General features: G+C 46.1%; 1 protein-coding gene across 1 annotated transcript in view; it reads right to left on the bottom strand.

Annotated features, from left to right (window-relative positions):
• The window catches only part of nr3c2 (nuclear receptor subfamily 3, group C, member 2), a 253,772-nt gene that overhangs the window by 56,643 nt on the left and 181,087 nt on the right, over positions 1-16,042 (bottom strand). Inside the window, 1 exon segment of the mRNA XM_039750230.1 lies at positions 8,518-8,634. Coding sequence (XP_039606164.1) covers positions 8,518-8,634 — 117 coding nt within the window.

Raw genomic sequence — 16,042 nt, forward strand, 5'->3', positions numbered from 1 at the left:
GGCGGCCTGCGTCACTGCCAACCTACTCAAAGCACCATGGTGCTCCAACAATGATGGACTAAAAGTCAGAAGTCTACGTGATCATCGTCATCATCATCTAGCCCTTCCGTGAGAACCCTAAATCCAAAGAGGACTGTTTCATTTATGTTAGGTAGAATGCCTAGAGGGGACTGGGTGGTCTCATGGTCTGGAATCCCTACAGATTTTATTTTTCTCCAGCCGTCTGAAGTTTTTTTTTTTTTCTGTCCCCCCTGGCCATTGGACCTTACTCTTATTCTATGTTAATTAATGTTGATTTATTTTGTTTTCTTATTGTGTCTTTTATTTTTCTATTCTTCATTATGTAAAGCACTTTGAGCTGCTGTTTGTATGAAAATGTGCTATAAAAATAAATGTTGTTGTTGAATATGTGGGGTGAGAGAGGGGTAATAAAGACGATATTGACGCCTTGCTGGATCAACTATGTGGATCTGACTGGTCGAGAAACGGTGACGTTTACGGATTGTTTTTGCAAAACGAAGTGGAACGTTTTCTTGCAGACTCAGTTTCACAGGAATTGTGGGCTAAAACAGTGCCAGCCAACGTCCGCGTGGAGCCGTAGGCAAAGTTCAACCCTGGTGCCAACTCCCAACTCTACCACCCAAATCTATCTACTGTCCTGTCTAAGGTCTGTATGTGTGTGTGAGTCCAGTCCCTCGGAGCAATCTGATTGGTCCATTTGGCTTTGGTGACTCGACTGAAAGAGGAAATGAGAGTGTGAGACGCAGAGGGCCGGACGCACGTGGATACCGAATAAGAAGATGAGTCGTGTAGGAGGACTGTCTCTCGGGTTGGTTGAAAAAGCGAGGAGGAGAAAAGGCATAGGAGACTCGCTGAGAGAAGCCCCTTCAAAGACAGGAAGTGTTAAAGGGGACGAGAGGCAAGGAAGGCGCCTCGAAAATAATAACAGAGTGAAAGAGCTGGCTTTAGGGGAACATAAGAAATTTGAGAAACGACAGGAGAGCATTCAGTCTATCAAACTCAGCTGTCCTAACATCTCGTTCACGTTCTTCTTAAGGGCTGTCAAGGGTTTCTGCTTCAACTCCATGTCTCGGTATTTTGTCCCAGAGCCTCACAACTCTTTACGTAAGGAACACACTCGAGAGAGGGAGAGCGCCGGTCAAGAGAGGTCCAGACGCACGTGGATACTGAATTAGAAGATGAGTCGCGTAGGAGGACCGTCTCTCGGGTTGGCGAAAAAGCAAGGAGGAGGAAAGACATAGGAGGCTCACTGAGAGCAGTCCCTTCAAAGAAAGGAAGTGTTAAAGGGGACGAGAGGCAAGGAAGGGCGCCTCGAAAATAATAACAGAGTGAAAGAGCTGGCTTTAGGGGAACATAAGAAATTTGAGAAACGACAGGAGACCATTCAGTCTATCAAACTCAGCTGTCCCAACATCTCGTTCACGTTCTTCTTAAGGGCTGTCAAGGGTTTCTGCTTCAACTCCACGTCTCAGTATTTTGTCCCAGAGCCTCACAACTCTTTACGTAAGGAATGCGCTCGAGGGAGGGAGAGTGCCAGTCAAGAGAGGTCCAGACGTACGTGGATCCTGAATGGGAAGATGAGTCGTGTAGGAGGACCATCTCTTGGGTTCGTTGAAAAAGTGAGGAGGAGAAAAAGCACAGGATGCTCTCTGAGAGAGGCCCCATTCAAAGACAAGAAGTGTTAAAGAGGACGAGAGGCAAGGAAGGTGCCTCGAAAATAATAACAGAGTGAAAGAGCTGGCTTTAGGGGAACATAAGAATTTGATAAACGAGAGGAGAGCATTCAGTCCATCAAACTCAGCTGTCCCAACATCTCGTTCACGTTCTTCTTAAGGGCTGTCAAGGGTTTCTGCTTCAACTCCACGTCTCGGTATTTTGTCCCAGAGCCCCACAACCATTCACGTAAGGAAGGCGCTCGAGGGAGGGAGTGTGCCGGTCAAGAGAAGATACAAGGAAAGACGAGTCATTCGGGAGGATCGTTTCTCAGGGGGTGACACTGTCACACAGAGCTCCAAGCTGGAGGAAATAATGTGGCCCAAACATGCAATCTGATTGGCTATTCAGCTAGACCCTTCTCAAATAAATCAGCGTTAAGTGTTAAGAGTTACCCCGCGGGCCCAACATTGCAGATTAGAACGTTTCCTAACAAAACCGTACATTCCTTTAAATGTGGGGTTAAGAATTCAGTGCGCGTTACATACACATTCCCACATGAAGAGTGTGTAGGTTGGTAGCTTTGTCATTAGTGACCATGGCACTTGGCGCTATATTTCCCTCCGGGGCAGACGATTTGTTTTGCTTGCGCCGCATCTGGGCTGTGACCTTTTGAAATGGCCCCGCATTACTGAGCTCAACTGTTACACGGCTCCTGGGCTTAAAGCCAACCGCTGCATTTTTGGTTAAAGAAGAGGCTCATTCAGACTTCTTTTCTTTTAGTGAAACACAAGACTAGTGTATTAACTGTTCCAGAATATTACCAAGTATGTGTTTCCTTTGTCTCTGTCCTCAATTTAAATCTGATAATTTAAACACTCAGCCTCCTTGCATGTGTGTAATAAAGCAACGTCACCTGATTTTGTGTTTGTTTAAAGCCTTTTCACCTACAGGTGCTGTCCAAGTATTGTGAAAACGGCACGCGATTTGATTCCACTTTCATGAAAGGCTGGGCACCTGTTGGTCCTCTAGACTAGTGGCATTCTACTTAAGGAGATATAAGTCTAAGTGTCTCTTCAGCTTGGCATTCTGTGTAAAGTTGGTTAAGCTTGAGCATCGCTCAGGCTTGGCATTCTAAGTAAAGACACATTTGGGCTTGGCATTCTATGTAAAGATGGATAAGCCAGTGTGTCCCTTAGGCTTAAAATTCTGTGTAAGGACGGATAGGTCTGAGTGTCTCTCTGGCTTGGTATTCTGTGTAAAGTTGGTTAAGCTTGAGCATCGCTCAGGCTTGGCATTCTAAGTAAAGACAGATTTGGGCTTGGCATTCTGTGTAAAGATGGATACTTAACATTCTGTGTAAGGACGGATAGGTCTGAGTGTCTCTCTGGCTTGGCATTCTGTGTAAGGAGATATAAGCCTAAGTGTCTCTTCAGCTTGGCATTCTGTGTAAAGTTGGTTAAGCTTGAGCATCGCTCAGGCTTGGCATTCTATGTAAAGATGGATAAGCCAGTGTGTCCCTTAGCCTTAACATTCTGTGTAAGGACGGATAGGTCTGATTGTCTCTCTGGCTTGGCATTCTGTGTAAGGAGATATAAGCCTAAGTGTTTCTTCAGCTTGGCATTCTGTGTAAAGTTGGTTAAGCTTGAGCATCGCTCAGGCTTGGCATTCTGTGTAAGGACGGAGAAGCCTGAGTGTCTCTCTCAGCTTGGACTTCTATGCAAAGCGGGATAAGCTTGAGCGTCACTCAGGCTTAGCATTCAATCTAAGGATGGATAGGCCAAGTGTCTCCCTGGCTTGGCATTCTATGTAAAGACAGGTTAGGTCTGAGCATCTCTTGGGTTAGCCATTCTAAGTAAAGATGACTAAGCCCGTGTGTCTCTCAGCTTGGCAGTCATTGTAAAGATGGATAAGCCTGAGAGTCTCTCTGGCATGTCATTCTATGTAAGGATCAACAAGCCCAAGTGTCTCTCTGGGTCGGCATTCTATGTAAAGATGGATGGGCGTGAGCATTTCTCAGGCTTGGTATTTATCGGAAGGACAGATAAGCCTGAGCATCTCTTCAGCTTGGCATTCTTTGTAAAGCTGGTTAAGTTTGAGCATCGCTAAGGCTTGGCATTCTATGTAAAGATGGATAACCAGTGTGTGTCTTATGCTTGGCATTCTATCTGAGGAAGAAGAAGCCTGAGTGTCTCTCTCAGGCCTGCTATGTAAAGATGGGTTAAGTCTGAGCATCTCTTGGGTTGGGGCGGCACGGTGGCGCAGTGGTAGCACTGCTGCCTCGCAGTTAGGAGACCCGGGTTTGCTTCCTGGGTCCTCCCTGCGTGGAGTTTGCATGTTCTCCCTGTGTCTGCGTGGGTTTCCTCTGGGTGCTCCAGTTTCCTCCCACGGTCCAAAAGATATGCTGGTTAGGTGGATTGGCGATTCTAAATTGGCCGTAGTGTGTGCTTGGTGTGTGGGTGTGTTTGTCCTGCGGTGGGTTGGCACCCTGCTCGGGATTGGTTCCTGCCTTGTGCCCTGTGTTGGCTGGGATTGGCTCCAGCAGACCCCCGTGACCCTGTGTTCGGATTCAGCGGGTTGGAAAATGGATGGATGGATGGATCTCTTGGGTTTGGCATTCTAAGTATAGATGGATAAGCCCCTGTGTCTCTCAGCTTGGACTTCTCTGTAAAGTTAAGCCAGAGTGTCTCTTAGGCTTGGCATTCTATCTAAGGATGGAGAACCCTGTGTATCTCTTAAGCTTAGCATTCTGTGTAATGACAGATAGGCCCGAGTGTCTGTCTGGCTTGGCATTCTGTGTAATGACGAAGAAGCCAGTGTCTCCCTCAGGTCTCCTATGTAAAGTTGGTTCAGCTTGAGCATCGCCCAGACTTGGCATTCTGTGTAAAGACAGGTAAAGTCTGAGCATCTCTTAAGGTTTGGCATTCTAAGTAAAGGTGAAAAAGTCGGTGCATCTCTCAGTTTGGACTTCTATGCAAAGCGGGATAAGCTTGAGCGTCACTCAGGCTTAGCATTCAATCTAAGGATGGATAGGCCAAGTGTCTCCCAGGCTTGGCATTCTATGTAAAGACAGGTTAGGTCTGAGCATCTCTTCGGTTTGGCATTCTAAGTAAGTAAGCCTGAGAGTCTCTCTGGCATGTCATTCTATGTAAGGATCGACAAGCCCAAGTGTCTCTCTGGGTTGGCATTCTATATAAAGATGGATAAGCGTGAGCATTTCTCAGGCTTGGTATTCATTGTAAGGACAGATAAGCCTGAGAACCTCTCAGCTTGGCAGTCTTTATACAGGTGGATAAGACTGAGAGTCTGTCAGGCTTGTCATTCTATGTAAAGACAGATTCAGACTTGCTATTCTATATAAAGATGGATAAGCTTGAATGTCTCTCAGACTTGGCATTCTATGCAAGGAGAAATAGGCCCAAGTATCTCTCTGGTTTGGTATTCTATGTCTGAGCATCTCTTAGGGGTCTGTCTTTCTAAGTAAAGATGAATAAGACCAAGTGTCTCTCAGGCTTGGGCTTCTATGTCAAGACGAATAAACCTGAGCAACTCTGAGGCTTGACATTCATTGTAAAAACTGATTTGGGCTTGGTGTTCTGTGTACGGATGGATAAGCTTGAACATCTCTCAGACTTGGCATTCATTGTAAGAACAGATAAGCCCAAATGTGTCTCTCAGGTTTGGCATTCTATGTGAAGATGAGTAAAGCCGAGCATCTCTCAGGGTTGGCATTCATTGTAAAGACAGACTCTGGCTTGGCATTCGGTGTAGATAAGATGGATAAAACCGAGCATCTCTCAGCCTGGCAGTCTTTGTAAAAATGGATAAGACTGTGAGTCTCTCTGGCTTGGCATTCAATGTAAGAAAAGATAAGCCCAAGTGTCTATTGAGCTTGGCATTCTGTGTAAAGCTGAATAAGCCTGCGTGTCTCTCAGGTGTGGCGTTCTATATAAAGACGGGTAAGCCCGAGCATCTCTCAGGGTTGCCATTCATTGTAAAGATGGTCTTGGACTTGGCATTCTATATAAAGACGGGTAAGCCCGAGCGTCTCTCAGGGTTGCCATTCATTGTAAAGATGGTCTTGGACTTGGCATTCTATATAAAGACGGGTAAGCCCGAGCATCTCTCAGGGTTGCCATTCATTGTAAAGATGGTCTCGGGCTTGGTGTTCTATGTAAAGACGGGTAAACCCGAGCGTCTCTCAGGGTTGCCATTCATTGTAAAGATGGTCTCGGGCTTGGCGTTCTACGTAAAGACGGGTAAACCCGAGCGTCTCTCAGGGTTGCCATTCATTGTAAAGATGGTCTTGGACTTGGCGTTCTACGTAAAGACGGGTAAGCCTGAGCATCTCTCAAGCTTGGCATTGATTTTAAGAATGGATAAGTCCAATTGTCCATTTGGCTTGGTGTTCTATGTAAAGACGGGTAAGCCAGAGCGTCTCTCAGGGTTGCCATTCATTGTAAAGATGGTCTCGGGCTTGGCGTTCTATGAAAAGACAGGCAAGCCCGAGCGTCCCTTGGGATAAGCTGTTATGACCTGATGTAAAGGGTCAAGCTTGAACAATGCTCAGGACTCTGTTGCCATCTAGTGGATAAATAAAACATCATGCTATAAAGAAATCATGAATATTTCTGTTGCCACTCTACGGTAACTCATTAATATTCATGATTAGGGTGGAGCCAAAGTGCACAATGGTGTGTAAACGAAAAGCTGTAAATGTTTTAGAACACAAACTGAATCAAGTGATGGCGATGACAACGTGAACTGGTCACCAGATGTTGAGTGGAGAGTGAGACTGATATCCGAGTACGGCTCTGTACAACCGGACCACCGTAATATGTGCCTGATGACCTCCATCGTGTAACGCAGCAGCAGGGTGCTGTATGTATGTGGCATAAAAGACAAAATGATTGCAGTCATCTTGAAGGACAGGAAAGATGTTAGCCCCCTAAGCAATGACCACAATGCAGCAAATGTCAATGTTCATGTTAGGAGAACAATGCCAAAATTTAAACGAGAAGAAGCCATTGAGCCCAGCAAAGCCCGCCAATCCTATTCACTGAATATTGAAGTCACTAAGGCATGTGCTGTGTTCGCCTACACTAATGCAATGGGGGGCATCGATCGTGCAGATATGGCTTTGACTTTCTACCCTCTCACATGCAAGCAATGAGAAAAATATGATTAGAACAACCTAGAAGAGAAGATGGCATTCGGCCCAACAAAGCTCACCAGTCCTGAAAAGACGCATCCGTGACGTGACTTGTTGTACGTATTTCATGCTCTCAACTACTACTAATTATACGGGGTCACACTGTCCCCAACCCCTTTGCCATTGTCTTGTCTCCTCTTTACGCCAGGTTTCTGCCCTAACTGGGGTACTCAACCTTATGCCAGCATGTGTGCAAGTATAAACCCCACTAAATGCTAGAGCGGAAGGGGAGATAAAGAAAGTGACAGCCAGGAATGACAAGAGGGTCGAAATTTTAAAACCCTTTCCTACTTTAACCCTGTCACACATGTGCACTTGGGAGGCAGCTTCATGGGATTTGGTGATGGGGATTACCCGCCAAACCAGGGGTTGGCGCTGTGTGCTAATGCCTTCTTCTATTCTATTCCTCCCTCAGCAGAACAGAAGACTGACAGCCGTTCCACCTTCCGACATCACTTCATATTGATTCAGTTGAGGCCGATTCTTTTATCTACTAAAGCATGACCCGCTGAAAGCACGTTTGGCTCAACTGGAAGTCCCTGAAAGTAGGAACTAAAAATCCCTATTCAGTCTGGTGGCCCCCACGGAACCCAGCAGGCCTGCCCCACTGTACTACAGACCCCAGCATGCCCTGTATGGGAAAGGAACACTGCCATCTGGTGTACTGGGGGAGAAAATGTTCCATTGCACTGACCTCCCGGCTGGGTAAGGATCCTTGTTCAATCTCGGTCGGGATGCCAGTCTGTGTGTGCCATCCATTACAATAGAAAGATAGACAGATATGAAAGATACTATATAATAATCAGATTACACAGAGCACCTTTGATGCACTGGGCAGCACTCCAGTTCTATTAGTTTTATCTCATATATCAAATATGTGTGCACGTTTGTCTGAATGTAAAGATATATTTAAAATTGTATATATAATATATATGATTGATAGATATGAAAGGCACTATATAAAAGATAGATAGACAGACATGAAAGGCACTATATTAAAGATAGATAGATAGACATGAAAGGCACTATATAAAAGATAGATAGACATGAAAGGCACTATATAAAAGAAAGATAGATAGACAGACATGGAAGGCACTATATAAAAGATAGATAGATAGATAGATAGATAGATAGATAGATAGACAGATAGACAGACATGAAAGGCACTATAAAAAAGATAGATAGATATGGAAGGCATTATATAAAAGAAAGATAGATAATGTGAAAGGCGCTATATGATACATATAATCGGTAGGTCCTCCTGGACCCGTCTCTTCCTGCCTGGAACTCATATGACCCAGATGTCCGGCCATTTTGAAATCAGTTCTATATTGAGCTCTTGTCCATAACTTGTTCAACATATTTTGTGCTTTCAACTACTCTAATTATCTGGGGTCACCAGCAGGGGGTGCCCCAACTCAGTCTGGCCATCTTTAAGTCACTACAGTATTGGACTCCCATCTTTATCTTTGTGAAAAGATCTTGGATTTATTTTCGTTATATGGGGTCAAAGAGGCGTCTGCTTCCTGTTTTACACCCGTTATAGAAATCTACCAATCGGATTCAATGACGTCAATGAGGACAATAGAGAAGTAAAAAAATCAAAAAAAAAAAAAAACACAAACAGTTACCTCCTAAATTCATTCCCGCTTGGAGACACTTTCGTACTCGGCAGGCAGGGCAGTTTTTCCGTCGTATCTTGTCAATGATGCAGTCATTTCTTCCTGCACAGAGATAATTGTGCTGTCCTACAAAAAAAAAATGTAGAAATGAAGCCAAACCTCTAAAAACATCTGGATATCTCATAGTAGTCAGCAAATGTATCAGTGATGCAATGCAGCGAACGCCATCTGTGTTTCCTATGTTTGTACAGAGGAGGCCAGCAGGGCACTGTTCCGTTTGACGAAATTTTTCTATTTTTTTAAACATAAAGCAGCGTCTCCTGTCCCTTAAGGGAATAAAGAAAAAAAAAAAAGGATAACAGTTTAAATAAAGCAAGAGTCCGGCTATTGTGCAGAGACGTCAGGAAGTATTCCAACCATCCATTTCCTGAATCTGCTTAATCCACCTTTGGCTCACCGAGCTCTGCAGCCTGACCTGACAGCATGAGGAGGAGGGCAGGAACACCAGCAGCTCATCATGGAGGGTCACTACACACACACACACGCTCATCGGTGGACCTAACAAGCACATTATGGAATGGAGGTAGACATCACAATGCCTGGAAAAGGGTAAAGGGAGAAGATGCAGACTCCACATGGGCACTGAGAAGGCTGTCAGCGCTGCTCCTCAGTTTTAAACAGCACCAAATGTGAGGGTTAAAGTTAATAACCATCTGCACTTTAATAACAATTATTAGTGTGGTTACAACAATAAGAATTCTTTACATTTATATAGCGCTTTGCATAGGGAGTGGGGAGCCACTTCAGTCACCACCACCACTAATGTGACGGCGGCCATTTTGTGACAGCAGACTCACCACACATTAGCTGGTAGATGGTAAAAGGGTGAGAGAGAGAGGGACGATTAGAGGGGGAGGCTGACAAGGCCATGGTGGGCAATTTAGCCAGGACTTCATGATACACCCTGCTTTTTATTACAAAGGATGCCCAGGGGTCTATTATGACCCTAGAGAGCCAGGACTTCGGTTTTACATCCCATCCAAAGGACTGTGTCGGCCTGTGCTGAGCGCGCCGCTGGCGCAGGTGTGGTCTCGATGTGTCAGGTGGGAGACTTGTCTACCAGCTGTAGGTGTCACGAAAGAAGGACAGGCATCCTGGGTGGGATAAAGGAAGGATCCATCTCCGGCCAGGAGGCCATAATAGATGGATTGGGGTGAATGGGCCTATCATGAGCAGTTCATTCTCTCCCACAAACAGGGGGCAACATCCCTCAAGGCTGGACCAGATTAAGACCCCCGCAGGGTGGCATGGGAGTTGAGGGTTCAGAAATGCAGCCTAGTCGGGGGTCTTTGGATACTGCCAGAGGGCACTGCTGGGGGGAAGAGGACTGCACTGCTTTCCAATCGACCTGGAAATGTTCTGGACGAGCTGGACAGGAGACTGGTGGCCATTTCCGGGTTTCATATTAATAATTCTTTACATTCATATAACGCTTTTCTCACTGTACATAGTGAGTGGGGAGCCACTTCAACCACCATTAACGTGCAGCCTCACCTGGATGATGCGACAGCAGCCATTTCTGTGCCAGTATGCTGAACATACATTGGCTGTTAGGTGGTGAAGCTGGTAGGAGCGACGGCCAATTAGAGACAGGGGATGATCAGGGGGCCAGAATGACCAGGCCATGGTGGGCAGTTTAGCCCGGACATCAGGACACACCCTACTCTTTATGAAGAATGCCCAGGGATCTTTGACCCCAGAGAGTCGGGACCTCAGTTTTTTTACAGCCCGGGGTACCCCATCACAGCACTGGGGTATTGGGACACACATTTAGACCACAGGGTAAGTCACCCCTGTTGGCATCCCCAACATCTCTGCTAGCAGCAACACAAGCTTCTCCTAAATGGTCTCCCATCCCAGTACTGGCCGGGCCTGAACAGGCTTAGCTTTGCTTAACATGCCAGTCGAGTGTGAATAAGCCGCCATATCGACGGCCCCCTACTCACGCTTTGTAATGTGAACCCGAGATTAATTCAATGGAAGGGATTTTCCTTTGGGCTTCTGTTGAGCTACAGATGGATGACTTGATCTGACGTTCCCTTTTAAGGCCATTTACTTTGAGCTGGCCGTACGATTTTGGAGACGTGGTTGTGTTGGTGGTCACAGTGGTCAAATTTCAACTTTCGCCCACCCGTTTCTCTTGTCGTTTTCTAGGAGTAAACGCTTTTGCACCAAAGAAGAGCAGCGAGCAGTGGGCCGCTTTTTACCAGGGGCTGAAATCCCTAGAATGCTTTCTCTCCAATATGGAGGCAGAGTTTACGAAAGAACTGAGAAGGCACGGCCCCTGAGAAGGATTGCTGCCATATGCATACTTCTCCATAGAGCTTTCTTTGATATGATTGTTCATAAATTGGCCAACCACTCTGAAAACACGTTGTCACTTTGTCATGATGGGTCATGGAGTGGAGAACTGGTCCTCAGATCCTCCTTGATTTGCTTTGTCCAGATCTTTGTTGGTGGTCTGTGGTCGTCTTCACCATAGCAATTTGTATGGCGTCCATTCAGCAGACGTGTCCAAACCAATGTAGTTGCCTATGTTGGATCTTCACGTCCATCGTCGACTGACTGTCACAGCTCTTCAGTACGGTCTCCTTTCGAAGTTAGTCTCGTAGAGCACCGCCCAGGATCGGACGTAAGCAACGCATTTGAAAGACTTCAAGTTTATTCTGCTCAGACTTGACCACTGTCCACGTTTTAGGTCATACATTTCGCTGATGAGGAGGGGAGGAGCTTATTGTTACACATAGAAATTGCTGGAAGCTCTCGACTGAAAAGCAAAAAGCCAGGGTTGTGAAAATGGATTTCCCCCATTAGACCATAATATTTCACTGAAGAGGAGGGGAGGAGCTTACTTGTGGAAATACTCTCGACAGAAAAGGAGAGATCCATGGCTGTAAAACGTAATCCCCAAGGCCGTAACATTTCACTGAAGAGGAGGGGAGGAGCTTATTGTTACACATAGAAATTGACTCAAAGGTAGAAAGGCAGGGCTGTAAAAACATGTAATCCACTAGGGTCATAAAATTTTGCTGAAGTGGAAAAGTTTATTGTCACTCATGGAAATTGCCAGAAGCTCTTGGCAGAAAAGGAGAAAGCCAGGGTTGTGAAAACAACATTCCCCCTTTAGGCCATAACATTTCGCCGAAGAGGAGGAGCTTATTGCTATACATAGAAAATGCCGTAAGTTCTCGACAGAAAAGGAGAAAGGCAGGGCTGTAAAGATGGTGACCATAAGTCATACCATTTTGCTGATGAGGAGGGGAGGAGCTTATAGTTACTTGTGGAAATTGCCAGAAGCTCTCGATAGAAAAGGAGAGATCCATGGCTGTAAAACCGGTAATCCCCCAAGGCCATAACATTTCGCCGAAGAGGAGGGGAGGAGCTTATTGTTACACATAGAAATTGCCGGAAGCTCTCGACTAAAAAGTAAAAAGGCAGGGCTGTAAAAACATGTAATCCACTAGGGTCATAAAATTTTTCTGAAGGGGAAAAGTTTATTGTTACTCATGGAAATTGCCAAAAGCTCTTGGCAGAAAAGGAGAAAGCCAGGGTTGTGAAAATGAAATTCCCCCAATAGGCCTTAACATTTCACCGAAGAGGAGGGAAAGAGTTTATAGTTACACATAGAAGTTCTCGACAGAAAAGGAGAAAAGCAGGGCTGTGAAACCGGTTACCTGCCAGGGTCATAACATTCTGCTGAAAGGGAGGAGATTATTGCCACTTGTGGAAATTGCCAGAAGCTCTCAACAGAAAAAGAATGGGGAGGAGCTTAATTTACACATAGAAAGTGCCGGACGTTCTCGACAGAAAAAGAGAAAGACAGGGCTGTAAAAATGGTGACACCCAGTCCCCCCCCAAGGTCATACCATTTCGCTGATGAGGAGGGGAGGAGCTTATAGTTACTCGTGGAAATTGCCAGAAGCTCTCAACAGAAAAAGAGAAAGCCAGGGTTTTGAAAACGGCATTCCCACACTAGGCCATAACATTTCACTGAAGAGGAGGGGAGGAGCTTATCATTACACATAGACGTTATCGACAGAAAAGGAGAAAGGCAGGGCTGTAGACTTGGCATCCTCCAAGGCCTTAACAACAGGGGTATTTACTGTTCGTAGAACCTTCTTGTGTGTTTTCTTAACGTTGATAACTTCTAAACAAGCGCCACTTAATGCTGCCCGTTATCTTCTTCCTAGAAAGGTCATGACAATAATATTCACAAAACAGGGGACCGACACGAATTATATTCAACAACAACATCCTGTCTAGAGGACAACGAAAAGACTAAATAGAAATAAAAAGACGTTTGAGCCTGAGATGATGAGCCAGGGACGAAACCCGGGCACAGTTCCATAACAGTGGTGGCAAACGTGGCCCCTTAAAAATCATTCTGTAGACTTTGAGTATCAGAGATCTGCCAGACAGTGCCAGCCCCGACTCCCCTCAAGAGGCACACTATCCCTGTGAACCCAGCGCTCCATGATTGACAAGCAGCAGCAGACACCGGACAGGAGGATTATTTACTTTGGCGGCAAAGGTGGCACATTCCCCATTTGTGATGACTCGCGTGTTTTTCTTTTAGAGATCCATTCAAAGCTGTGATATTTACTGCTCGGCTGCATCCTTGCTTTCCAGGTTCTCTTTCTTTGACTCTATTTATGAATACTGCAAGTGTAATCAATGCTGTCCTGAAAAGCCCTCGCCGAGTGTTAGGTAGGTGTGAGTCACTTCCCTTGAAAGAGAAAACCTGTTATAGCAGAAGGAGGGTCAGGTGAGGTAGTCTGGGTAACTTGAACAAGGCCTTCATGTTACAATGGAAATGCCAACGGCTCCAGCCGAGGCGGCGAGGAGGAGCCCTGATGACAGGATGCACCATGGCGGCACTTCAAAGGGTTGGTCTCCAAGGCTCTGAATGTCTAATGGGAATTTCTCTTCAAATTTTAATTCCTGCCGGAGTAATAATAAAGTAGAGGACACCCTCTCTGGGAATTGGACTTCTTCACGTGCGTGGCCTCGAGGCTAAAGGCGGTCATTTCAGTTTGGGCCTCTGACTCACAGCTGTGCTAAATATGGATCTGTACGTAACATGCAACGTCTTTTGTGGAAACGATGTTGTACTATTTTAATTTGGGGGGCAACCAGATACAAGAATAAAGTCTAAAGTCCGAATCTTCATCCTGTGTTGGGCTGAATGGCCTGTTCTCGTCTACGTTCTTTTAATGTTCTAATCCCACCGCTGCTACCACCCCATCCCACCCTACTCCATGGCTGAAAAAAAAGACAAAGGTGTAGAACTAAAGATTTGAACCAAAACAACTCAAACTTACAACATGGAATTCCAATAAAACGGGGTAGGTAGGTAGGTAGGTATGTAGGTGGGTAGGTAGGTACAGTAGGTAGGTGGGTAGGTATGTAGGTAGGTAGGTATGTAGGTAGGTAGGTATGTAGGTGGTTATGTAGGTAGGTAGGTGGGTAGGTATGTAGGTGGGTGGGATTTTAGGTAGGTACTTAGGTAGGTGTGGGTAGGTAGGTAGGTAGGTAGGTAGGTATGTAGATGGTTATGTAGGTAGGTAGGTAGGTATGTAGGTGGTTAGGTATGTAGGTGGGTAGGTGGATAGGTAGGTTGGTATGTAGGGGGTTAGGTGTGTAGGTATGTAGGTGGGTAGGTGGGTAGGTTGGTATGTAGGTGGGTGGGTGGGTAGGTATGTAAGTGGGTAGGTGGGTAGGTTGGTATGTAGGTGGGTGGGTAGGTATGTAAGTGGGTAGGCTGGTATGTAGGTGGGTGTTTGGGTGGGTAAGTAGGTTGGCAAAGCGCAGTTCTTTAGAATTATTATTAGTAGATGTTTACGTTTTTCATTTCTTTACGTCATTTGCTTGCACATTTTTTTATTTGTCAGCATCTGTAAACTTCCATCTTCTGGTCTCTGCACACATGTTCTAAGGCAGGGGTGGGCAACGTCGGTCATGGTGGGCCACAGTGGCTGCAGGTTTCCAACCCAATTACTTAATTGGAAACCAAAACTTGCCAATCTCTGACCTTATTTCATTTTATGGCTTGTGTAGGTGGCACACGGGATGGACGGGCATCCTGGCAAAGAGTCGGGAAGACTCCCCTTACCTGGACGGGAAGTCCCGAGTCAACAGAAAGGCATCCCAGGCCAAGAGAGGGGAAGGATGTCACACCAGGACAAGGCTGCCCTAACAGATGGACGGACATCCTGAGCAGCGGAGAAGATTCCTTATCCGGGTGGGAAGCCCCAGGCATTTACCTGACCGGACTTACAGTACCTAAAGGTAAGGACAGGGAAGAACTGTCACTGGGGGGCCGTTTATCACCCATGGATGCTAGATGGCAGCGGCCCTGGATTTTGATACCCAGTCGGAAACTAGTAGGGCATGCTGGGAAATGCAGTCTGGCTGTTGGTGTCCGTGGGTGTCACAAGAGGACGCTGCAGGGAGATGTGCTCCCTGCTATATTGGACTTCTCTATGACTCAGAAGTATTTTCAACAGGCAGCTGCCCTGGCAGGCAGGGAAGTACTTCTGGGGTCCTCAATAAAAGGGGCCACACTACCTTGGCTAGGCGAGGAAGACGAGCACCACTCGACTGGAGGAGGGCAGCATGGTGGAGAGAGGACAGGTGAACTGGAGGGAAGATAACTTGTGCTTTGGTTACTTTGGTGGTATTGTGAAATAAATCATCCGTTATTTGAACCCGGGGCGGTGGCTGTGTCTTCGTGTTTGGGGTTCAGGGCTCACTGGCACCCGAACTCCATCACACTTGTTAAAAGAGTCTATCGTAGATTTGTTGTTCCTTTCCAGGGATGTCATCCAAATGATTTGAAGCCTAAAACAAGTCAGCCTGTTGCATTCCCAAGTGTTTTATTAAACCAAATAAGCGCGTGACGAATCCACACAGGTGTAAACGGAAACAATTAAAGATGGAGGACTTCTGGCTCCTCTTCTTTGTCATTTGCATCTTACTGCAAATAAACAGCCATTAAAAATTCCAAATGCAGCTGTTTAAGACTGAGATAAGCAAATTAAGGGTGGGGAAACCTGAACAAGTGAGACCACCAAAATGTCACAGCAGCAATAAGTGGCTCCATCAGCAATCATCGACTTCTCAATGACTAACCCTAAGCCTAACAAACCTGCTGCCATTGTGGCCCTCCAGGACCGACAGTGCCCACCCCTGGGCTCAAGGACACTCAGAAACTTGTCCTGAAGCCACTGTGTCACCCTAGTCTGAGGTCCTGTGTACTCCAAAGCAGGTGGTCTTCAAGGACCCCTCTGGATTTATCTGCATTCATCTTGCTGTATGCTTCGAGTCATTTTCGGTGGGACAGTGCGGGTTGGCTCCATGCCACCGGCTGCATCCTGGGAGGCTCTTGAACCCGCCACTACTGATAGGACAAATGACACTCACAAAGCAAGGGGCTAGGCGCCAAGGTGAAGTAGTGCTTTAATTACAAACAATC

Source organism: Polypterus senegalus, chromosome 4 (assembly GCF_016835505.1).
Source record: "Polypterus senegalus isolate Bchr_013 chromosome 4, ASM1683550v1, whole genome shotgun sequence".
Taxonomy (NCBI): domain Eukaryota; kingdom Metazoa; phylum Chordata; class Cladistia; order Polypteriformes; family Polypteridae; genus Polypterus; species Polypterus senegalus.